This window comes from Sinocyclocheilus grahami, unplaced genomic scaffold (genome assembly GCF_001515645.1).
Source record: "Sinocyclocheilus grahami isolate Dianchi unplaced genomic scaffold, SAMN03320097.WGS_v1.1 scaffold675.1, whole genome shotgun sequence".
NCBI lineage: Eukaryota > Metazoa > Chordata > Actinopteri > Cypriniformes > Cyprinidae > Sinocyclocheilus > Sinocyclocheilus grahami.
The window spans coordinates 148,839-175,369 of NW_015505854.1; the positions used below are offsets into that span (position 1 = coordinate 148,839).

The 26,531-nt window shown below is 38.7% G+C and overlaps 1 protein-coding gene across 2 annotated transcripts in view; it reads left to right on the plus strand.

Annotated features, from left to right (window-relative positions):
• Positions 1–24,184, plus strand: part of LOC107559151 (nuclear factor of activated T-cells 5-like) — a 27,942-nt gene extending 3,758 nt beyond the window's left edge. Inside the window, exons 2-13 of one of the 2 annotated variants that reach the window (XM_016242891.1) lie at positions 5,880–6,005; positions 8,494–9,070; positions 9,695–9,878; positions 9,972–10,162; positions 10,256–10,428; positions 10,516–10,650; positions 10,825–10,877; positions 10,980–11,112; positions 12,946–13,020; positions 13,135–13,244; positions 13,381–15,658; positions 19,646–24,184. In XM_016242891.1, coding sequence (XP_016098377.1) covers positions 5,880–6,005; positions 8,494–9,070; positions 9,695–9,878; positions 9,972–10,162; positions 10,256–10,428; positions 10,516–10,650; positions 10,825–10,877; positions 10,980–11,112; positions 12,946–13,020; positions 13,135–13,244; positions 13,381–15,658; positions 19,646–19,860 — 4,250 coding nt within the window. In that variant the 3' untranslated portion in view covers positions 19,861–24,184. Of the gene's footprint in view, positions 1–5,879; positions 6,006–7,183; positions 7,611–7,850; positions 9,071–9,694; positions 9,879–9,971; positions 10,163–10,255; positions 10,429–10,515; positions 10,651–10,824; positions 10,878–10,979; positions 11,113–12,945; positions 13,021–13,134; positions 13,245–13,380; positions 15,659–19,645 lie in introns of those variants that run through there. The other variant, XM_016242892.1, reaches the window with a different exon arrangement.
• The last annotated feature ends 2,347 nt before the right edge of the window (positions 24,185–26,531 follow it).

A 26,531-nucleotide genomic window follows, 5' to 3' on the forward strand; every position in this document is an offset into this window, starting at 1 on the left:
AAATAAATATTTAATAAAAATATAATTAAAAAGGAAGTAAACACTGTAACCAACAGGGCACTCGGTAATCTGGGAAGTTTGTGTGCATTGGGAATCATATTTTTTCAAATAAAGCCAAGGTAACACTCATTCTACATACAGCACGCAGTGAAAATGACATGAATATGACAGTGGGCGAATGCATACATCGCAGCATAATTTGAAATCGGTCACGAGTTTAAAATTTGTGGATCGCGCGTCTCCAGTGAAGCTGAACTCTCCTCCGGTCCGTATTCGATTCGCACGGACCATAGGACCTGACCGTCACAGAACACGCGATCATGAAGATCACATGCACACTTCACAAGATCTCAACTAGATTCGACTAAGTCTGCAAGGTTTGTGAAATTAAATGTTCATTAGTCATTCAAAGATTTGTTTAAATTATATAAATGCGTATTTGCGGAATGCTGCAAAGAATACTTTTTTGTATACATTTTAATTCCTTTGTTTAACAGTTCTATCTGATTATTAGATAGACTTCTATCTGTATTAGACAGAACTGAATGACGACAGCGAACAAGAGGGAGAATGTGAGCACTGTGTGCTCAGGAGCTGCCGCAGCGAACACATCGGCCAAACAGAAAAACATATCGGCCAATGCCGATATTTGAAAAATGGCAGATATCGGCCGATATATCGGTCGACCACTAATTACAAGTACACCTAATATACAAGCAAACAGTGCTTTCCTTTAGGGCTGCACGAGAAATCGCATGCAATATTTAATGCACATCTTGTCAGAAAAGCCGGTTCTGTAATCAGCGGTAAATCTCCATCGCGTGCGTGCTTTCACATTGAGCCGCATTAACTACACAGAGCCGTTGTTCACTGACAAGCGAACCGCTGATTACAGAACCGGCTTTACTGACAAGATTCACATTAAATATCGCATGCGATTTATCGTGCAGCCCTAATTTATAGTTCTCAAGCTGTTTGGCATGGGTCACGTGTTCAAGCTTGGCCTTTTGTGTTCATTTCACTTAACTTGACTTTCTAGTGATGGACATGTTTAATAGTTCCTTCTAGGAATTGCTTTGTAGATAATTGTTTTATTATGTGGCGCCACCTGCGTTTGGTGGAGTTTTACAAAGCCAGCGTTCATGAAGATGAAGTGTGTAATTATTGTGACACTTGGGCCTCCTTTCCAGCTCCAAGAGAAGTTTTCCTGTCCTTTCGAATTCTTTTGAACCGATTTGATCCCTGCAGTATAAACCACTGCCTAGGCTGAGGAGAGTCGGGCCATCCCATTATCTCTTTGTCGTCCAGGGATGCTTGGTGTTAAAATAGCAGGAATGCAGAACATGTGGTATGCAGACCTGCTGACCGCGGCTTCAGTTTCACTACAGACACCAGCGCTTTTATTTACAAAGCATTTCTGTTGGGGAGTGTTGATTCAGGCTCAGATTTCCTTCTCCGTGTTTGTCCACTTTGTTTCTCTGTGCCAGAATGCTACACTGATCCTGAAATTGTTCTATGAATAATGGCCTGTTCACACCAAGGACAGAAACTATAACAATAAAGTATTAATTCTATGAGAACAGCGAGGTCCGCATTACAGCTATAACGATACAGAGGCATTATTTATTTCCAGCTGATGGATAATAAAAACTTTGACCATCCTGCTTTTAAGAGCTTGCGCATTTTTAAAGCAGCAGATGACAAAACTGCAGCATATGCTTTTAATGAGCGTAACATTACTGTGCATTGGTGTCAACACTAACACAGTTATTGTTCTTGGTCTGAATAGATCTTAAACTTCAAAATAGTGTTTGAGACTCTAAAAATGTAAAACTGTATTTCTTGTTATTTTAACTGAATCACAATCTCACAGTTGGACTTTACTTCTCAATGTGACTTAATTTGAAATTTAAAACACTATTCCCAATTGCTTTTTACTCTGAGGAAAATAGGAAACAGGCTTCCACTAGTCTCATTTTTATATAATTTTGTATTTGTTTTAACCGATTTAGCACATAATTGGTCTGGATACATTTTAAAACCTTGAAATGTCATTTTTATATTTTCTAACAACATTAATACGTAGAAACATATAATTTCTAAAACATTACTTTGGTAACACGGTTGAAATGTTAAATCTGTCACATGCCGTTTACACGGCAATAAAATCTACTCGCCTGCCTTGCTGGAAAAACTGTCCAAATGACACCATTTTATGTTACAGTTTTTTTTAATAGGGGGAAATAATTCTGTCTCTAATGATTCTGAGATTTGCTTTAGATAATGTAATTATTTGTGTCAAATACCACATGCTAATTCTTCAGTTACTTAACCTTTTTATTCCTCACAAAAACAAAGCAAATAAACATTAATTTTATTTCATGAACGGTGAAATAATCTGTATTTAGCCAAGCTTGATGATAATTATTATTACAGTCTTACATTTACAAAAGCATACAGTGTAATCGCACAGAAATTCGAGTAAAAACAGTGTTGAAACCATTGAGAGTAAAACTGTTGTTTTGGGAAGTTACTCTGTTGTTCTGTTTGGCCCAGTCATCTATCAAGGGTTTACAGGTAATGTGAGAGAAGCTGTCATGGTAATATCGCTTCAGTGCTTCCCTATCCAACAACGCTGTAATCATCAACATGCTGAAAGAGGCACACCGGCATCATGGGACAGAGAGTCCCTAGATGGAGCTCTGGGAATCATAAACACCTCCTCTGCTTATTAAATATCTGCTGCTGCGCATGAAAGAGGCCGTGCCCAGGGTTAATATCTATAACTACATGTGCTGGACCTGCAGCGTTCCAGTATTTTTTTTAAATTATGAGGCAGATTTCTAGTTGCTTACAATATTTTTTTGAAATTGTAAATATTTATTTAATTGGCTGGCTAATACAGCTTTTTCAATATAGCTTCTATATAGGGTTTTTATAGGGCAACTAGCTGAAATAAAAAGAAAAGTTTCTTATTAACTTCTTATTAACCCTAAAAAGGGCAAAGCCATAAAAGAGACGTCAGAAAATAATTGTATTGCTATTTTCCATCGTTTTGGGACTCGATACAATTTCTCTTATTTTTGATTGTAATGTTTGTATTGATATGTCGCCCCTATAAATTCACTGAAAACAGAAAACTTATTTATCAATGCTTGTTACAACATGGTTGTAATTCCTGAACGCTTTGGAATACAGACCTACGGCTGGTCTCTTTTTAAAGAACACACTTAGCAGATTATTGCTGAAGTGAAAGCATTTCATAAAAAGGTTATAAAAGTTTAAGTTTACAGTAAAGGTAATGTAGTATAACATTTTTATTGTATTTTATATAAAATATTTTATAAAATGTTGCACTCTAAAATTGCTATAAAATCAAAGCCGTATGTTATATAGCCAAGTTATGTTCCAAATTTGAAGTTGATATTAGAGCCCGACCGATATGGGTTTTTTGGGGCCGATACCGATATTAGGGAGTAAAAAAAGGCCGCTATCGATATATCGGCCGATATTCTTTGTGTATATTATAGTACAGTACCAGTCAAAAGTTTGGACACTTTCCCATTCCAGGGTCCACACATTTGACTGGTATTATATATAGAATAAAGTATATACAGTGGGTACGGAAAGTATTCAGACCCCCTTAAATTTTTCACTCTTTGTTATATTGCAGCCATTTGCTAAAATCATTTAAGTTCATTTTTTTTCCTCAGTAATGTACACACAGCACCCCATATTGACAGAAAAACACAGAATTGTTGACATTTTTGCAGATTTATTAAAAAAGAAAAACTGAAATATCACATGGTCCTAAGTATTCAGACCCTTTGCTGTGACACTCATATATTTAACTCAGGTGCTGTCCATTTCTTCTGATCATCCTTGAGATGGTTCCACACCTTCATTTGAGTCCAGCTGTGTGTGATTATACTGATTGGACTTGATTAGCAAAGCCACACACCTGTCTATATAAGACATTACCGCTCACAGTGCATGTCAGAGCAAATGAGAATCACGAGGTCAAAGGAACTGCCTGAAGAGCTCAGAGACAGAATTGCGGCAAGGCACAGATCTGGCCAAGGTTACAAAAAAAATTCTGCTGCACTTAAGGTTCCCAAGAGCACAGTGGCCTCCATTCCCCTTTGAATGTAACGTGTACGTTCCCTTGGAACTGGAATCATGGCGGAATTTTAAATTTCATCTCGCGAACGCGCCGGCGGATCTCCACCAAATTCGGGCGATCCCTTCAGCTCGGGGAGCCCTCTCGAACGCCACCCTCCGCTTGTCGGTAGTCCCCCGGGATCGCTAGATCAGTCGGCGCCGGACTGCAAATTTAACCACCCGTAACTCCCGAACCCCGGGAGCTATCGACGCGGGGGTGGTCTCATTCAAAAGCGGGCCTCTAGACGTACACTCGATTCGTGTTCGAGAGGTTTCCTCGAGCTAAAGGGATCCCCTGAATTTGGTGCGGGTTCGCAGCGCCATTACGGAGATATGGCCATTCAAAGTTTCAATGGTTTTCCATAGACTTAAGCTTTAAAGCGTTTTATCCAGGTCGCCAGTAGCAAACAATGGAGCGCGCTCTGCTGGACAAACGAAGTAATTACACCATTTCAAGCATTTTATCTGCGTTATATGTTCTGTAAAAAAAAATTCATATCGGCGGCATATTCAGCGATACCGATATATCGGCAACAGGCTCATATCGGCCGATAATATCAGCAAAATGATATATCGGTCGGGCTCTAGTTGATATCACAAAAATTGTGGTTCCTGTGAGATTTTGTTTGGGCACTATACCAAAAATAACCACTGGGTTACACCCAAACTCTATAGATTTTTTTTAAATGCCGTTTTCTGTCTCAAATCAATCATTTTCTGTCACAGTATCACTTCTATTACGAAAAACAGTTACCAAATATGAAACATTGACTGTCAGACCTTTCCAACAATGTGTTTTGTCAAGATTACAAAAAGATTTGATTTTCTAAAACACAAGCCACAAAATCACAGAACATCATATATTTATGTTTTTATATCTTTATTTTTTTACCCCTAAAAGGGCAATGTATCCCCTGAGATACAAACATTTAGAGACAGATTACAAAAATGTAAGCATGTAATTCATAAAATTTCAATGTAAACCTAAAAAGCTAATGCTGAACAACAGCTTTTTAAACAGGTAAGTCCCCTACAACATGTGTAAATATGTGAACTAGATCAACTTTTATCAGCGGGAGAGTAGATTTCCCACAACAGGCGGCCATGCCGTTTTAAATGCTTCCAGTGAGCGAAACAGCTTCTCAAATGTTTGTATCCCCCAGGATACGTTGCCCCTTTTAGGGTTTAGGTTTTTTATGTTTTAATTTTACTTTCAGTTTTAGTCAAAACCCTTGTACACAATGTTGTAATTGGATCATGTTATGTATTGCACATGTATTATTTATTTATAAATGTTCTCTTTTTTTTTTTTTTTTTTTTTTTTTTGTGGGGCGGGGGTGTCTTTTAGATTTGATTATGAATATAACATTTGTAAATTTTTGTGATGGTGGTTGCTGTCAGTTGCTGCCAAAAACAAGTCATGTGGTAACATGATAATAACTTGTTTATTGTTAAACTCGCCTACACAATTCACAGACTGTAATTTAATAGGCACACACCAATATTTGTGTTGCCTTTGTCTTGTGCATGCATATTTAGGTTATTAAACCTGGATTTAGTGAAACAGTAACAATAAAATAAAAAATGTTCGGTGTTGCTGCATGCAGCAAGATGCCATCATTGCTCAAGATTTATTGTTCTTTGTTGGCACATCTTCGTACAAGTTAGTACATCTTCACCTCACCCTGACTCTCTCTCTCACTTTCTGTGTGTTTCAGAGTCAGTGTATGACCTGCTCCCTAAAGAGCTGCAGTTGCCCTCGGTCGTCCAGCAGGACAAGCCCATCATGAGCCAGAAGAGCGGTGGAGAGGCCGGACCTCCTCCTCCGGCTGCCCTGGCCTCAGGTAGGACACTTTTCACATTGCTCCTTCCTTCACGGTCTTATTTTACTCATGTTTTGTTCAAGCTAGAAAGACTCTCCTAATCGGTTTCACTCAGTCCTGTGTGCGTGATGCTCGGGTGACTTTCTGCGACGCTTAACTTTATCTGATTTTTGTGTTTTTGGATCTTTACTACACTTTTCTGTTTAGTGGTGTGGTGTTTTAATTGTTTTCCCGTCTCAGCATTTGGGTTTGTACTCTTTCATTTCTAGTGCTGCTGACCTGTGCTTCCTGTTTCACTTGATATCACACTTTTTTAAAACCCATCTGCACGTCCTGACATTTCTAGTTGTTACATTTCTTCACTGTTTTTTTTTTCTTCTCTCCTTTGGCTGTTTAGATCATGTCAGATTATTTTGCAGACTAACTCATTTCAAGTGTCTTTCTTGACCTGTCCCATTAAACCAGTTAAAAAGAGCATCCTGTTATTGCTGTCAGTGGGGTAGAGTGGTTTTCTGACTTTTCTCAGATCATGTTCTGGCGTCTGGAGAGCATGTTATGGTTGAGCCAGTCAAGGCGATATTAACAGCACTTACTGGCTGGCAGTGGTCCTTAGCGCATTAGGTAACATCTGGGGGAAAAAAAAATTCATAAGTTATTTTACATCTTTGTCTACAATTATATTGGCGTTAGGCCTAATTTAAGGCTTTTCTCTTAACCCTTTTGCTTCTTTTTTGGAGGCCTTTGCTTCTCTCAGCTAATGATACAATTACTTTTAATTGGAGTAGGGCTGGGCAATATAGCAAAAAAAAAAACACATTAAATCTGTTTTTATATATGAATACTTCAAACTTGTTTATGTATTCATTTGCTCGTAAAAAAACACTTTATCCAGCATTGTCAATCAAATACAATAAAAAGTAGTTAAATATGATCATGAACTGTTTTACACAGTTTTTTATTAATTGAATTTAAAAGAGAATGTTTAATCATTTCTGTTTACATGCACCAATATAAGAATACATATTCACAGCATGATGCATAATAAATGCCAGTATTTCAAGTTGAGATGACAACATAGGTGAGCCTATTTATTTTCTTAAAAGTGTATGAAAATTATATTTTATGAAAATGCTTTGACTTCATAATCTTTAATCAGACTGTAAAAATATAATTTTTACTTGATAATTCACTTCGGTTTTATGCCGACATCAAAATATATATATTAAAACGTTTGGCACATGAAAAGTCCAGTGCCACACAAGGATGTCTGTGAATATTCTAGAGCGATGACATAAACACATAATTTTGATTAATTTCAATTAATTTGCAGAAATCAAACTGTTGTGATTTCTGGTACTCAGTTTAAACTAGAGACATTATTAAAATATCTTGTTTTATTGCTTTACGCGTTTAAAGTCACTTTGACATTTACAACTTTGCTTCGGTCAACAAAATAATATCAGATATATCGCCCAGTCCTAATTAAAAGGCAATACTGTGATTGCAAATATGTTTGCAAGTAGCCAGGTTAACGTTACACTACTTCCTGTTTTGACAGGAAGCTGAGGGATCTTTAAGTGAAGCAGCCCAGACAAATATCAGTGTTTTTGCAGCAATAAATTTGAGGTAAAACAATCAACCAAAACCAAATCCACCACCAAATTAGGACTGTGAAAAAAACAATTATTGATTCTGTACAAAAACTGGCCCATGAAATTTGTAATATTAAAAAAAGAAGAAAACAAAACTGATGTTTTTATGAATATGATTTTTTGCTCAAATGATTCTGACCAAAATTTGCTGATATCTACATTGGATGACCAGCACTTATTGTTTATTCGCTGTCATTTGTCGTTTTTATTCCAGGGAGTTCCCTCTGAATCAGGGAGAGTCTGCATATAAAATGGTCTGCAGTTCTCTGCTTCGTAGGTCAGAAGCTTGTTTATTCTGTCTCCATGGCTACGTTCAGTCCCAACCAAATCGTCCAATTGGCATGCATTAGTCGGCACCTCAGAATTGTCATTGTGCAATATGATTTGTCTATGAGAGGCTGTTTTGAATAGATCAGCTCTGGGTTATCAACCAGTACCACACCAATTCGCCCAATTGGCATGCATTAGTCTCAGAGTTATCATTGGCCAATGTAATTTGGCTTTTTTAAAATAGATCATTACTGGGTTATGCAGAAGTGACAACAAATGCTCTGTATACCGCTTACGCATGTTTATTTTTTGCTTTTTTGTGATAGGACTAGTTATTGGGCCATTATTGAGATTCTACAAAATGTTCCAAAGAAGAATTAATATACATTTAAGAAAGAAATAGGGGATTGGATAATGCATCAGCTTAATTAGGCCTACATCAATTAGCGATTTCATATTAACAAGACATTCAAAACAGATAAAGGGCAATGACCTGATATCATGTCGAGTTTCACTGCTTGATCGGGACTGCTAGCCAGATTTGCACGGACAGGTTTTATTAACGTTCTGCATTGTGCACACTACAGATGCTGCTGCCACTTGCGCCGCTGCCTCCTCCCCTGGAGGACTCAGCGGTACTCTTCCTTCCTGTCCCAGCATGCTCTCTGCTACCTCAGCCCTAGAGCAGGCTTCCAGGCTCCACAGCGGTCCTGCCGCAGAGGGGATGCCAGAGAGGATGGGTGTGGAGCCTGGATCAGTGGTGGCTATCAGTGCGCTAGATACTGTCGGAGCCACACAGAGCCAGGCGACCCCTTCAAAGCGGCGGACCGTCCTGAGCATCTCGCCCCCTCCGGAGGACCTGCTGGACGACAGTCGCATGTCCTGCCAGGATGATGTGCTTCCCAACCAGGACTCGGAGCAGAGTAGCAGTATGTGGATGGACGACTCTGTGTCCAACTTTAGCATGGGCAGCAGCAATTCGTACAACGACAATACTGAAGTGCCCAGAAAGTCTCGAAAGAGAACTCCTCGCCAGCGGCCGGGGCCAAAGCCTGCGGCCCGGGAAGAAGCCGGCATGGATGTGTTTGATGCAGACAGCGCTAAAGCGCCGCACTTTGTTCTTTCACAACTGGGTTCAGACGCCAAAGTCACACCCAAAGTGAGGTTGGTGACCTTACTTATTGTCATTTTTGACCTCAAAAATGTCTAAATGAGGTTTGATTGTAGAATTTAAAGGATTAGTTCACTTCCAGAATAAAAAATAAAAAAAGTATTATAATTTACTCAACCTCATGTCATCAAAGACGTTCATGTCTTTCTTCAGTTGCAAAGAAATTAAGGTTTTTGAGGAAAACATTCCAGGATTTTTCTCCATATAGTGGAGTTCAACAGGGACCAACGGGTTGAAGGACAAATTGCACTTTCAGTGCAGCTTCAAAGGGCTCAACACGATCCCAGCTGAGGAATAAGGGTCTTATCTAGCAAAACAATCTGTAATTAAAAAAAATATATATATATTTAAATGTATATACTTTTTAACCACAAATGCTCATCTTGCACTAGCTGCACAATGCACATCCGCAACTTGACGCATTACGTGATCACGTTGGAAAGGTCATGAACATCTTGGATGACATGGGGGTGATTAAATTGTCCGGAAATTTTAATTCAGGAGTGAACTAATCCTTTTAAAACACGTCACGGAAGACGAGTCACTGTATGTGTATGTAGTTGCTTTTTTGCAGTGTATTAATGTTTTTTTTTTTTACTTTTTCATTTTACCTTTAGCTCCCTGGAAGTGTCAAACAATCAGAAGGGGGGCATTCTTTCCATTCAATACCCTCAGAAGAGCGAAGGGAAGGAGCTGAAGATTTTGATTCAGCCTGAGACGCAGCACAGAGCACGATACCTCACGGAGGGAAGTAGGGGATCCGTCAAAGACCGTACCCAGCAAGGATTTCCTACAATCAAAGTAAGAATTGAATGCACATTATATTATCTGGACAAATATGCGTTTATGGATAAAACAGTTTATGTGGTAACGTTTCTAAATGTGGTACATCAGTTAGAGGGAGTCAGTGAACCAGTGGTGCTCCAAGTGTTTGTGGCTAATGACGCTGGACGTGTGAAGCCTCATGGGTTTTATCAAGCCTGCAAAGTGACGGGGCGCAACACAACGGCCTGTAAGGAAGTGGATATCGAAGGGACCACAGTTATTGAAGTAAACCTTGAGCCGACCAACTCTATGACCCTAGCGTAAGGATCATTCTCTCTGTGGTTTCCAGTGGCAGTTACAGTCTCTTTTAGTTAATATGTATTGTTAAAGTGTAATGTGATGTGTCTTGGCAGTGTGGACTGTGTTGGAATCTTGAAGCTGAGGAATGCCGATGTTGAAGCTCGTATAGGGGTTGCTGGCTCCAAAAAGAAGAGCACTCGAGCTCGTTTGGCCTTCAGAGTCAACATCTCAAGACCTGATGGATCTGTCCTAACCCTCCAGGCCCTCTCCTCTCCTATTTTATGTAGTAAGTGCAAAGGATATCAGGGTGCAGATTTGATATTAAGGGATATTATTTTCCACATTTGTGACTTATTCCTTGTCACATTTTCAGCTCAACCAGCTGGAGTGCCTGAAATCCTTAAGAAGAGTCTTCACAGTGGCTCTGTCGCAGGAGGAGAGGAAGTCTTTATCATTGGCAAGAACTTTCTCAAAGGAACCAAAGTTCTTTTTCAGGAAAATTCTACAGGTATTGCATGCATGATCATCTAATGCCTTTTACATATAACAAGCACTATAATGCCCCACACATGGCAATGGGACATGTAATTTAGCTTGCGTAGCTAGTATGATAAACAGTCTCCTTTCTGTGTACAATATGTTTTGAACCCAAGTACATCCTTTTCCTTCGTTTTCCTTTCAGATGAAAGTGGCTGGCAGGCCGAAGCAGAAATTGACATGGAACTTTTTCATCAGGCAAGTGCAGGACATGGCTTTACTGTTTTTAGTTCTGTTGTGTAATACTTATCATTCATAAATATCTTGTCTAAAGCATCTTTACAACATAATTCGATCCAGAATCATCTAGTGGTGAAGGTTCCCCCATATCATGACCAGACAGTGACCTCCCCAGTGTCCGTTGGGATTGCTGTAGTGACAAATGCAGGGAGAACACATGATCTACAGCCTTTTACCTACACTCCTCTAACAGGTTGGTGAAAAGATGATACATTTATGATATCAACAGATATCCAGCTCAAAAGTTCATGAGAAATATAGTGAATATGTGTTTGACCGTAAGCAAAGTGTGTAATTTTCTTCTTTGGATAGTCTTAGACCAGTGGTTCCCAACCTTTTTTAACTCACGGCCCACACAACCAAACACATATATTTCTGCGGCCCGCTACAAAAATAAATTAATTAATTAACCTATTTGTGTCGAGAAGGTAAAATCTAATTTTCACCAATTGTGTGAGGTTTTCCAGCCTTTCTCGATGAGCTTTGCAACACAATAAGGTGCCTCCACTCTTACCCCGTGTCCTAACCAAACGCGACAAGATTCCAACGACAAGGAATTTGGCTGTCCACACCAGACGCGACGCAACAACGCGACGTGACAGAATCAATCAAATAACACAGCCATTCAGAAGCGCAGATACTCACTGCACTCCCGATGAAATGGACAAGTTTATAATCTAATTTATAAATATGAAACCTTTTTAACATTATTAAAAGTACATACTGAGTGACTGATACCATCTTTGTTATGAAATACACTTGTTGGTTCGCATTGAGTTCACAGTTTTAATGTACGTTTGCTTTAATTTATTTTTAAGATCTGAGGTAATCTGTTGTTGTTTTCAGTATGAAAGTGAAGTGACGTGTGGCCAAGTATGATGACACATAATGGGAATTTGTGCTCTGCATTTAACCCATCCAAGTGCACACACACAGTAGTGAACACATACACACACACACACACCGTGAACACACACCCGGAGCAGTGGGCAGCAGCTGGGGGTTCGGTGCCTTGCTCAAGGGTCTCACCTCAGTCGTGGTATTGAGGGTAGAAGAGAGCGCTGTACATTCACTCCCCCTACCGACAATTCCTGCCGGACCCGAGACTCGAACCCGCAACCTTCAGGTTACAAGTCTGACTCAAGTCTGACTCTCTAACAATTAGGCCACGACTGCCATAAATGTCATGCAAAATGATATTCAAACTCACATTACTTTTAACATTGATTAAAGCAGAGTATCAGTACCTGAGATTATCATTGTTATAGTTTGTATGCTGTTGTTCCAGACACGACGTCGCAGAAATAGAAACTGTTTCTAAAATAGACATTTTGCGCGTCGCCAACATGGAAAAGATAGTCTACCTTTTATCACATGTCATGGCATCGCGTGTAGTTAGGACACGGTGTTACTGTTGTCGTTGCCAGGGAACGCAGTTTCAAGCATTTTTCCTGCTTTGGTACTCTAAGTTTGTTCTTGACATTTTTTTATAACCTTTTTTAAAACAGCAATAGAAAAAAATTTCACATTTAACCATTGTATTTTTAAATGATCATTATTTATATTATTATAATAATAATATTATATTATTATTTCTATTAATAATACTTAGCGGCCCCCCTGCAATACCGTTGCGGCCAAAAAACAGTCTTAGATGGTATCATATTTTATGGTTAGGGCCTTGAACAATAAATCAGTTGGGTGTAATTTTAAGGGTGGGGTTAGGGTTTTAGTGGTAGGGATAGTGTTTTCCCTATGGTTGTTTGATAATAATGTTTGGCAGCATGATTAGCAATGCATATTATTGGGTAAATTAAGCAAATTTACTTTGGTAAAGCAAGTATGAAATTGTGAATCTTAGTATAGCAAAGGCTTTTGTAACTGTCCTGAAGTGTCCTTTTGCATGGCATAGAATTAATACATTTGCAATGTTCCGGTGACACCCTTTGAGACAGAGTATTATACAATTGCACTTCTGCACCAGCAGATGATGTCATCATTCATTATTTTAACTATTTTCAAACAGAGAAGGTTGAAATACCAGTGAAATCAGAACTGCCAGTCACAGTCAAGGCTTGTACCTTTGAAGAGCAGATAAAAGGTGTGGCATTATAAAAATATTTTCATGTTTTGCTGCCATTACACTTTAAATTTTTTGATAGACTCCTTAAAGCTTTAAAGTTTGAACTCATATATTTTATGACTTTGTTTACAGCAATGCAAAATGAGACCAGTTGTCTAAACAATGTCTTAATGTTACCTATGGTCAAACGAGAAGAACCTATGGAAGTTTCCTGTAATGCAGCACCTTCAGACATTTTTAAGGTACTGTCATCCTTTTGTAATTCAAGTTCCAGGTTTAACCTTGGAATCCTTTAGTTTAGGAATTAAACCCAAGCAAAGTATTGATTTTATGAATGGGGCATGAAAATTAACACATTTTCTCATTTTTTAAATGCAGCCTGTAGAGGCCCTTAGTTCAACCCAACAAATCTTGGAGATAAGTACTGTCCTTCCCTCTGCCACCAAGTCTTTTCCAAGTCCTGTGGCTCTTCAACCCGTTGACTCACAACAGCCATCACCTCAAATATTTACAACTCAAGAAACCTTATCCACCATACAGAAGCAGGACATACCTTCACCTGCATCGTTCCAAGTGTCCTTGTCGGAAGACACAACAGTTCTCCAGCCTGTTCCCCCTCAGGTCCCTCAGCAGTTCTTGCGGGAAACTCCAGAAACTTTGTCTCCAGAGGACAACAGTGCAGATGGAAGTGGAATGGTATTGGTGGGCATAGACTCTCGGAATCCTCCATCCCAGCGGCCACAAGTTCAGGCTCTTTTGCCCCAGGATGGTGTTGCACAGCTAGAGAGAGCAGTAAGAGAGCTGCAAGCACAACAACAGCTAAATTCTGTACTTTATAGCCCGACACCATCTGCAGAGAGCCTTCAGCAACACGTCCAGGAAAACATGAACAGTTTAAGGTTGGGTGGAAATGAGACAACTCTAACAAACCAGCTACAGCAGCAGCAAGAGCAGAATATATTGGAGAATCTGCATCATCAGCAACAGAAGGCACTTGTGGATCTACAACATCAACAGACAGTCCTTGAAAATTTGCAGCAACATCAGAAGGTCTTGGAAAATCTCCAACAACAGGCTCTTGGCAACATTCAGCAGCAGCAAACACACAAAGTTTTGGAGAATCTACAGCATCAACAGCAGCACCAGAAAGTCATGGAAAACATTCAGCAACAAAGTTCTATAGTGACTCTGCAGCATCAAAAAGTTCTTGATAATCTTCAACAGCAGCAACAGCATCAGAAAAATTTAGAAACTCTTCAGCATCAGGAAGTAATAGAGAGCCTAAAGCAACAATTACAGTCAGAGCTATTGCAGACACATATTCCAATGCAGTGCACACCTAGCTTCTCTAACGAACAGCAAAGCTCCACACAGACTAATACTCTATCGCAGCCCCCTGAAGGCTTCCTCCAGAACCCACCCCAGCAGCAGTTGCAGCAGCAAACTACTCTTTTCCAACAGACAGGGGGTCTTATGACCATTCAGACATCAAGCTTTCTGCAGCAGCCATCCTCTCAACCCTCACCTCCACTGCCTCTTTTTCAGAGTCATAACCCTTTGACTGAAACACAAGACTCGCAGACAGTACTCTTTGGAACCACAAAGTCACCACAAGTCCAAGCAACCTTATTTCCTGGTACCATGACCATGCTAACAAGCACCAATCTGCCTACAGATCAGCAGGCTCCTTCAGCTAGCTTGTTTATTGCGCAGAGTGTGTTGCCTGGCCAGCTATCATCGGATAATAACCCGAACCAGCAGCAGCAACAGATAGCTTTCCTCACGCCCATGCAGACATCTGGAACAGAAGCTCAGACTGTCTCACTTTTTCAGGGACAAGCACAGTTGTCCACCCCAATGGAACAACAACAGTCTCCCCAACAACAACAGATGGCAACACCCCAACAGGCCCCTCTTTTTCCAAATATTGCCACAATATCCCCAAATCAAACACAGCCACCAACACAGACAGGCATATTGTTCTGTACCACAGCCATTAATCCCCATGATCTGCCCCAGGCTCTGCTATTCAGTGGCCAGAACCAAGCTTCACTAGCAAGTGACCGTCTCCCAGAGAATATCTTTCAGGAGCAGCAACCCATGCAAGTTGTTCCCAGCTCTGAAAACATTACTGTGAACAACCCTTCAAACCAACCCACCGCCTCCGCAGCCCAGCCAACTCCGAATCCACCAATTATTTTTCCACAAGCCAGTGTTTTGAGTGTTGCCCAACAAGACTCGGCAGAGCCCATGTCTTTTCAAGACCAGAGCACCGTTGTGAGTGACTCGTCTGCCAGTATGCCTTCAACACGGAAGGAACTTTTTCAGGACCAGCAACCTATGCAGGTTGTCCCCAGTGCCACCAGCGTAACCCCTGTCTCTCCTACAGACCAACCTTCTGGCAACATTTTTTTGCCTCAGTCAGCCATTTCAGCCCTGCAAGGTGGTGTAAGTGTTCAGGAGTTACCTACAACTGCCACAGCAGCCACCATCTTTAGTGGACAGAGTGGTGTGGCAGTGGGCGGTCTCCAGAACACCACATCTTCCGCCCCTCAGCAACCTCCCAGTCAACTCTTTCAGACAGCTATTGGGGGAACTCTCAGCCAACCTGGACTGCCAGGACAAGCAGGCCTTTTTCTTTTTGAGATTCCCAGTGGTAAGTGCAATTAAGTCAACATGAAATCAGAATTGCAATCATGCTCAAAAGATTCTTTGGAGCAGTGCTTCTAAAACCTGTCCTGGGGACCCCCAACACTACGCATTTTATATGTCTCCCTCATTGGACACAACTTATTTAAGTTTTGCAGTCTCCTTTAAATGAGCTGGTTGGTTGAATCAGGTGTTAGAAGAAGACAACAAAATGTTCAGTTGTGGGGGGTCCCCAGGACAGGTTTAAGAGGCACTACTCTGGAAGGTGATCCTGGTCAAAAATGCTCTTTAGAAGTGGGTTTGTTCTTTCTGAGATTCCCAGTTGCAAGTGCTATTATGTCAACAACATTATGTCAGAATTGCAGTCTTAGCAAATAATGGTAACATTGGTGCATGTGGAGATGCTCTGGAAGGTTATTCTGTCCTTGACCTTGTCCGGGGGTGTCCAAACTGTGTCCTGGAGGGCCACTGTCCTGCAGAGTTTAGCTCGATCTTAGCTCTAAATACTGCAGGACAGTGGCCCTTCAGGAGCAGGATAGGACATCATTGATCTAGTCCATGGGTAGGCAAGTTCTGTCCTAGGCCACATCCACACAAAGCCAGAGCTTTCCCTATCTGATCTTTTTTTTCCTCGTTCTTCCGTAAACATGGTGTCAACTCAAGAAATATCTGTGTACACACGAAACATGCTGGGCCAGTATGTGGCGCTGTAATTCTGCCACAGAGATACACTAAAAATGTAGAAGAAGACTTGGCTCATGCACATAAACATTGCGCGCTGTATACAAACACAACACAACAACAAAGACGAACATGGAACAATACACTTATTACTAGGGGTGTGCCGATCTGATATTCATTATCGGTATCGGTATCACTCCGGTATAGGCATTTTCTGCGGGATCAGGGTATCGGCCAGACGAGGCCGATCCAAATCCGATATTCTGCATATACTATTCTGTTATTGTTAAGCCCCACAAAAGCCACAAAAAAACATTATAAAGCACAATAAAGTTTTTGTGCACTATATTTCAAGTGTTCTGAAGCCGTTCCATAGTTTAATGTGAAGTACAGATAAATATTTAAGTCGTTAAATTCAAGTTCTTATAAACTCTTCTCTCCGCTGCGGCTGTCTGTTATCCTCCGTTCAGCATTCAAACTGCATGTCGCATTCGGTTACTACAGTCAAAACGATGAAACTCTCTAAGATTATTAAATGTTCCTAATATTATACTTGATCTGTAAATAAAGATAAATTATTTTGCATAAAAGGACTATCTTGCTGGAGTTTCGTGCTGTTTCTACATCATGTACATTTCTACCGGGTAACTGTTTGATCGCAACAGGCGTTTTCCCAGGGGGGCGCCAGCACCTGTCAAGGGGGGCGCGAGCATCAGTTAATTCAGAGACATTCCCTTGAGGATTTATGAATATGAGTTCCACTAGGGGACAATCTGACTCCCACTGCTAGTCGACAGTTAGAGCACAGTTGGCTCGAGTATCAGTCACGCTTATTGACAGTGTAAGATGATTTACGGTTAGCTGTGTCGGAAATCCAACCACGCATTGGCATGTTCTTATCTCAGAAACAGGCTCAGCCATCACATTGAATCAGGTAAACTGGTTATTTATTTATGTTTCAGTATAATTACGCACGCTATACCAGGGGCGGTTCTAAAAATTTTTAGGTGGTTTTCAGCCCCCCTATCTGTCATCTTAGCCCCCCAAAACTATCTTAACGATCAGGCCAGTGCTGCTTCTTCAAGAAAGTTTTTCATTCTCACGTGTTTTAAGTCTTGTCAGTTTAAACATTAAAGTAATTTTAAGCCATTTAAGCCCAAGACATCTCAGTGCGGTAAGCACGCGCTGTGGTAAAGCGTTTCTATGCGCACCGCGCACACATCTGAAGTGCACAAACAGATAGCCTTCTCAGACAGCAGGTGAATACCAATGGCTGTCTTGACAAGTATCCTTGTAAGCACAGTCGGTTGTTTTAAGTGAACGTAAACAGTAAAGAAAATATCAGATGTACATCAGTATAACGGATCCGTACATTTCTTATATAAATGTTAATCAAAAAGAGCAAAAGAAAAATTATTTGCTGCTTTAATGGATATTTGCGTTATGTTGATGTTAATAAAGTAATTCGGTGTGAATACAGTAATTGGGGTGTTGGGGGGGGCGCGAGTGAAATTAGAGTGTGCCAGTCTGTATTGGAGCCTTTCGTATTATAATACTTTTGTGCAATGAAAATTTATAATAGCCTTTCTTGTTCGTCTTATCGATCTACTGCAACATTACTGTGCTATACATTTAAAAGAAAAGTCTTTTAATTTATAATATATTTATATATAAATATATTACTTGTTTTTCATGAATGTATTTTACAACAATACAAAGAGCAATGTGTAACATTTTACCAGATTTAGTCCTACACTTATTCACTTTTATTTGTTCCCTACTAAATAATGTATTTTTTTTTCACTCAAATTTTAGATTTTATAAAATTAGATTTTATAAATCTCATGATTTTCCTAGAGCAACTTTTCCTACCGAATTAATCCACTAACCTCGTTTATAATAGCATTTTTGTTACAGATTATGGTTATACATTTTTTTTTGTTTGTTATTTTTCTTAATAATGAAGTTGTCTATATTTAGTAGATTGTGTGTAACACACAAAAGAGTGACGATCAGGTCAACACACATTAAGGTATAGAAATAATACATTGAGTTCGGTTCGGAACTGCACTGGAATCGGATCGGTATCGGCAGATACTCCGAATTTTTGGAATCGGATCGGGATCGGTTCTGAAAAAATGGTATCGATCCAGCCCTACTTATTACACTGTTTATTAATCTGTGTTAATGTTAGTTAATAAAAATACAGTTGTTGATTGTCTGATCATGGTGTTTGTTGTTGTTATGTGATGTAGTGGTGTCTGACTAGGGTAGAGACGTGGGGTGATGAAATCATCGTTTCACAAAATATACGGATTGGCTGTACATACAAAAACGCAAGGGTGTCGTTTTCAGATTTATCCACTCTGGGCCCCGTTTAAAAAAAATTGCAGTTTCAGGCTCCCAAAACGCTGGATCTGTATGGACAAAACGCAGATACAATACAAAATTTTTACATATACAGCTAAACGCGTCTCCATGTGGATGGGCCCCTAGAGAGCCACAGTCCTGCAGAGTTCAGCTCCAATCCTAATCAAACACACCTGATCAAGCTAATCAATGTCTTCAGGATTACTAAGGCCAAAGGCAGGTGGGGTTTTTTTTAGGGTTGGAGCTAAACTCTGCAGGACTGTGGCTCTCTAGAACCGAACTTGCCTACCCCTAATCTAGTCCCAATCAAAAACTCTTGGATCTGGCATTGGAGTTGTCCTCCATTGTGGAATACAAACATTTTATAATCAAGCAAATTCTTGTTGATCTAGGCCAGGGCTGGGCAACTCTGGTCCTGAAGTGCCACTGTCCTGCAGAGTTTAGCTCCAACCCTAATCAAACACACCTGAACAAGCTAATCAATGTCTTTAAGATCACTAGAAAGCTACAGGCAGGTGTGTTTGATTAGGGTTGGATCTAAACTCTGCAGGACAGTGGCCCTTCAGAACCTGAAGTTGCCCAGCCCTGGTCTAGGCTATTTTACATGTATTTCTCATGTAACAATGTGCACATCTTCAGATGTTGCATTAACTTTCGAAATTAGTCAGTGGCGATAGCCTTGTGGGTGGTATGACGACATACTGCGCTGTTGCCCTACGGGCATCCCGAGTTCGAATCCCGACTTGAGAATCTTTCCTGATCCCACCCCCTATCTCTCTCCCACTTCGCTTTCTGTCAGTTCTGTCCTATCGTAATAAAGGGGAAAATGCCATAAAAATAGGCTAAATCTTAAAAAACAAAACAAAAAAAAAACATTCTAAATTAGCCTAAATGCAGAAGGTGCCATTCTGAGCCTCAAAAAGTCTGTTCTCTCTTTTATTAGAATGTGGACCGCTAATGAATTCTCCTGGTCCGTCGTTGTCAGATCAGCTTGTCACCATGGGCCATCCCGGTTCGGATCAGACCCAGCTTCAAACTAGTTCACAGATTCACCCCTTACTGGACCAGTCCAACAACCTTGATGATAAGATAGACGAACTTCTGGAACGTTTTCAGGAGCAGGAAAAGGCGCTTCCTAGGGATTTCTTGGACCATTAAAGATAAGTAGTCTGAAACCTCAATCCAGTAGACCCAACGTCCACACTGCTTGTTGATGTTTCTTTACATCTTGTGTCTTGTGTAGGTATTAACTAAACTTGGGGGTTGTCTCAGTTGGGGGGTCTTCACTTGTATCTATGTTTCTGAAAGCTTGTAATGTGTTGTTTTGGCGGGACATGTTACGTATGGATGTCGTCACAGCTCCTTTTTCTTGATGGACATGAAAGGGTCCACTTCACTGAGGCCACTGTTTGGCATGTCAACATATCATGTGACCCATTAAGCCATTAAGTATATTGGCACTTTGCTACTTTGTATTGTGTTCTTGACTTCCACTTGAATCTTGTCCATTTATTGCCGTCATTAATCTGTTTTCCAGTAGAAGCCAACCTAGTACAGCATAAATTCAAAAGCTCTCTGTTGCCGTTGAGATACTAATACATTGTGAATGAATTTGAAATATTTAGCACTTTAGGGAGTTCCTACCGGAGATTCTCTCTTTTAGCTTTGTAACCCATGTGTGTCTACCTGGTTGTCAAAGCGTTTCATGTTTTGATAGTCATAATGCTTTTCTAAAAATGTGTTTGTGTTTCATTACTCTTTAGTGTCTCTTTTCAGAATATAGCCTATTTTATGAGCCATGTTTAATGTTTTAAGTGTTTGAATGTTTGATGGATGTCCATCAAATCTCTCCATTTTCACATAACATTTAAAGTCAAGATGTTCTATGTAAATCACTCCTCTCCTTCTTCTCTGTTTTAGGTTTGTTATTTAATTTTATTTAAATGATCAAGAGGTCCAACTTGTAGACATGAATTACTATCAGGGATGTGAAAATGTGCAACATTGCCATTGAGATATGTGAACAGATTGTATTATCATCCACCAGAGCGTCTACAATGTGTTTGTTTATGTGCTCAGCAGAAAGACGTGGAGCACATTTGTACTATATAAGATGCAGCTATGTTCTTGATTTTGAATTATATGTGGTTCATGGTGATTATTCAAATAAGCACAAGCTTGGGAAGAGGATTTGTTGCGGTGGTGCATGCAAGGGATAGTTCACCCAAATATGAAAATCAATTTTTACTAATCTCTATGCCGTTCCAAACTGGTATGACCTTCTTTCATCTGTGGTGCTCAAAAAACATAAATTGAGGGTATTTTGCTTCATGAGGAATGCAGGAATGAGATCTGACAGCTATCATGGACATTTTTGGTCTGTTCCGCACACACGGCATCTGAAAACTTGGAATATTGTGCACTTGGTTTTTTTATGAGTTGGGTTTAGGTCATTGAATGCTTGTGTTGCAAAGGCACTGAAAACATTCTTCAGAATTGTGCCTTTTGTGTTTCACAGAAGAAAGACGGTCCTACAGATTCTGAATGGAATGACAGGAGTGTGTGAGAAAATGAATGATAGGATATTTATTGCTGATGTGAACTATCACAACTATGGGGGTGTTTTTTGGGCAGCTTAAAATGGAAGTTAGGTCCATATTTCCTTGAGGGTTTAAGAAGGGATTGGTTTGTATTCACCCCCCCAGGAAATCAGATAAAATCCCACCCAAGTTTTAAAACAAGATATGATGACGAGATGGCTTCATAACATCACTGCACGACAATCTCATCATACAAGTTTTAAAATTGGTCTTTTGGAAAATTAGCTCTTACTAATCAGAAATCATTAGTCATGTGTCCTAACTGGAAGATTTCTCTACAAGTAGTGTAGTGTACGCTGGTAAATTAACTCGTACAGGGTTTGATATTGACAGAATGCTGCTACATTTTGTCATAACTGATACTAATTGGTTGTTTACATCAGCCTTGACTTTTTAAAAATGGTTTGTAATGAGCTGTTAATTATTTGCGTTATGACATTTAAGCGTTTTTTCTCATTTCTTTCGAAAAGTCATTGTCACACCCTCAACTGAGGGGATCTTTTTGTTGTAGGACATTGCTCTATTTTATTAAATCACATTTATTTGACATTTTACTTGTTCACCGACACATGCAGTCTTTTAAAAAGCTTTAAGACTTAACATCAATGTACTCTATTCTAAGAAGCAGCTTTTGCATTGACAATATTCTCATGCAAACATAATGTGAGGTAGTTCTATTTCAAATCTGCATAAACATCTTTGCTTTGATAAGTCGGTTATTTGTACATCGTACTTGCCTTTATATTCTTTTTTTGAATGCTTTCTGTAAAATTTGCGTAATTACTGTTGTAAATAGTAGATCGGCTGTTTTAAGTGTGCTGTTCCTTTGTGAGGTAGCAGTTTGTTAAAAGCGTGCTCTCTTTGTAGTAAAACATAATATCTCACCTGCAAGTGAGGCATACATACAGTATTTTTGTAAAACTGAATTTCGAAAATGTACTATGTACATTTGAAACATTTTAAAAGTGAATTGTCCCTTCTGCAGTACTGTACTTCATATGTCAATATTCAGAGCGGTGGAATGATGGTTTTTGTCCCCATCACTGTGTTACAAAATGGAGATTGTTATTTGTTTGGCATAAGCGAAATATTGTCGATTTCGAAACCATTAAAAAAAGACTGGTTTTGGGTGTGGGTGAATCTCTCACAGACTCATCTTTTGCCATATTTCACCCCAAAATACATCAATTTAATAAAAGTTATAGATCTCTGTAGCCTGTTATATCTATCAATAAATCTTGTTCTTATAAAACGAAAAAAGAAAAATATTAATTTAAATAAAGTACAATTGTACACACTACCGGTACTATTTGTTTTACTGAATTGACGCTTGCTTAAAATGATTGGTTTTCATGGCTGTTACAGTTTTTTTTTTTTTCCCTCTTTTGTTAAATTATAGATATGAAAAGTTGATTTTTTTTAAAAATTTTGGAGGGGGTGAAATATGACCTGGATATTTCTTTGTGAGAGATATAGGCTAATGTTCTGGAGCCTGGGTTCCATGCAAAGCCATAAAAAAAATCAAACTCTGGAATCAGAGTGGAAGAATGTGTGTGTTTCGCCTCGTGGTGTAGGACATATAGATTCACACTACATCTAACCTAAGGACCAATTAAGAAGAACAAATATTTTCTCAAATCAAGGCAGCAGAATCAACGTTATTTGTCCATTCTTGTGTTTTTTTGGTACTGATGCTCCAGCTTGCGTCAAAATCATACTGTATGTATTATGAACAAAAATATATTTCTGCACAAATCCATCATTAACATTTTTTATTTTTTTCATATTGTGCTTTTTGATTGAAAGTACTTTGTGCCTTTGCAAGCCTTTCCTCTTATTTCTAAAGGACCTTTGTATATAATGAAATACTTAGATGTTGGGATTACTAGTTCTTAATCCAGAAGTAAAAGACTACATTTTTATTGACATTGTTTTGTCTGGTCAAATTGTCATTAACCGGTCTGTCGGTGTGGTCTCAAATACATCTGAACATTTATATCATGACACTGCTATGCAGCCTCAACTCACTTTTTTTTTATTTTTTGCTTTATTTCAAATGTCATCATTCTCATCCACTGGTGGTTATTGGCTCTTGAAATGTGTTAGATCAAGGTGTAAGGTTAAAGAAGGTTATTGATCTCAGTGATAACTGATTTTTTCCTGTTTGTTTGGCCAGCAGGTGTTGGAAGAATTTTTGTTAGTAAGTGTAAAATTGTAAAAAAGGTTTGAAGAGCGCTTAACCCAATCACCAGCAGTTATTTGTGCTTTTATTTGATGCGAAAGGTGTATTTTAAATGCACAATTTTTTAATTTTGTTTGCTTTTGTTTGATGTGATTAACGTCCAATGCTTTTGAAGTTGTCACGGGACAGTGGTTCTCAACCCCCTTTAAACTAGCGTCAGTAGATTAAAATAAGTCACGGTTTAATTATTTCACATTTTTCAAGAACTGTATGTACTAACAAGTTATAAATGGGATAACTTTATAATTGGTCTTCGCTCGGGACACACAGGACCAAATTTCTACATTGCAATTGGGAGTTCAAGTGCTGCATTTTCACCAGAGTGAAAAATAGGGATGTGAATTGGCACTTTGCATGCGTCTATTTAAATGATTTACATTTATTATAACTTTTTAATGTTTTAAAGAAATCGTCTATGAGCCCATCTGGAAGTTTTTGTCGGCCCCTGGTTGAGAGCCACTGTTATACGGATAGCCGTTCACTCATGAGTGTGTAAGAATGACATTCAGTATCGTGAAGAAACGTGAACTAATGACATTTGACGTAAATAAACGTATTTTGCTTTAATCAGTACATTTGTATACTCCTGCAGTTATATTTCTGTAAGATGTGCTGCTATATGAATAAAGATAGATATGAAGTTCTGTCCCCTGTGTCTTGTATCTTTTATTTATACACACACACACACACACTATATGTGTATATATGCACACGTATATGTACGGTATATATGGGTGTTTCTGCAACTACGGGCACTTTTAAGTCCCAGCAGTGACATTTTAGGTTTATGTTAAAATTAGTCATATGATGCTTTATAAATATATTCACAGTGTCATTACACACCTTGACAAAAATATGATTAATGATGTGATTTAATATAAAATTATGAAGCATTTATAGGTCCAAACACCATTTTTGTTCATGTCCCACAACTCTGGTCACAATGTTGAGATACGTAAAATAAGCTAATTGAATTACAATTTGACATGATTTCAAATGCATATTCATTTATCAAATTTTTTTTTTACTGATTTATTGATATTTTTATGATTTTTTGGTTACACTTTACTTGAAGGGGTGTGCATAATCATGACATGACACCTTCATAATCATGACATGACACGTCATGAATATGAAGGTTTTTTATGCATGTTTATGACAACTGTCATTAAGTGTCATTTGCTCAGTTGTGTAATTTTTAATGCAAAGATGACATTGAGATGTCTTTGTTATGGGCTATGGTTAGGGGTAGGGTTAGGTTAGGGTTAGGTCAAATAATGTCATATTTGCATTAAAAATTACATAACTGAGCGAATGAGTCATGTCATGATTATGAAGGTGTAATGTCAGTCTTATGCACACCCCTTTAAGTAAAGTGTTGCCGATTTTTTTTAAACTAAATGTGCCTGTCCGCAACAATGAAAAAAGGCTTTTATTATGACATTTTATCAAATACAAACGAGAAACATAAATTAGCAAGTGAGCACATTGCTGACAGATTGGGCCACCTCACTACCTCACACAAGATCCCAAAAATATAAGGTAAATATCATCTTTTCTGTGTCAGTATTTATTGTGTGTCCTTACCATACAGCTTAGTAATTCTGTACTTTGAACTACATTTTAAAAATAAACGTATATTACTGTTTAATTCATGTATATTAAGATGCTAAGAATCAAAACTAATTTAGTAGTAACGTTACCTTATTAGCTGCAATATTAGCAAAAATGTCATTTCCGCAACATGTCTTTACCGCAGCAAATTTAGTTGTTGCGGTAAAGAGCTTGTGTTGCGGTAGAGACAAGCTCAAGGTGTACTGTATATTAAATTACAAATATTCAGTCTATATGTTTTCTGTTTCTGTTACTGTTGTTCTCTACAGTAGCCTGTTTTTGATTTCATGGCACTTTAACATTGTGTCCTTACCGACACAAGATGTCATTACCGCAGCTCTGCTTTATTTAAGGTTTTTTATGCATGTTTATGACAACTGTCATTAAGTGTCATTTGCTCAGTTGTGTAATTTTTAATGCAAAGATGACATTGAGATGTCTTTGTTATGGGCTATGGTTAGGGGTAGGGTTAGGTTAGGGTTAGGTCAAATAATGTCATATTTGCATTAAAAATTACATAACTGAGCGAATGAGTCATGTCATGATTATGAAGGTGTCATGTCAGTCTTATGCACACCCCTTTAAGTAAAGTGTTACTGATTTTTTTTAAACTAAATGTGCCTGTCCGCAACAATGAAAAAAGGCTTTTATTATGACATTTTATCAAAGACAAACGAGAAACATAAATTAGCAAGTGAGCACATTGCTGACAGATTGGGCCACCTCACTACCTCACACAAGATCCCAAAAATATAAGGTAAATATCATCTTTTCTGTGTCAGTATTTATTGTGTGTCCTTACCATACAGCTTAGTAATTCTGTACTTTGAACTACATTTTAAAAATAAACGTATATTACTGTTTAATTCATGTATATTAAGATGCTAAGAATCAAAACTAATTTAGTAGTAACGTTACCTTATTAGCTGCAATATTAGCAAAAATGTCATTTCCGCAACATGTCTTTACCGCAGCAAATTTAGTTGTTGCGGTAAAGAGCTTGTGTTGCGGTAGAGACAAGCTCAAGGTGTACTGTATATTAAATTACAAATATTCAGTCTATATGTTTTCTGTTTCTGTTACTGTTGTTCTCTACAGTAGCCTGTTTTTGATTTCATGGCACTTTAACATTGTGTCCTTACCGACACAAGATGTCATTACCGCAGCTCTGCTTTATTTAATATTTTCATATTTTTATCTGCCAAAAAATTTTTTTAACACTTTAAGTTGAGATTATTTACACATTGAAATTGCAACATCTGTCATAAAAAGCTAAATATGTATGTCTTTATTGTGTATGGAAACAATTGACATCTATGGTCACTGTCTAAATTTTACATGGCATAGAGAAAACAATGAAATCCCCTATTTTG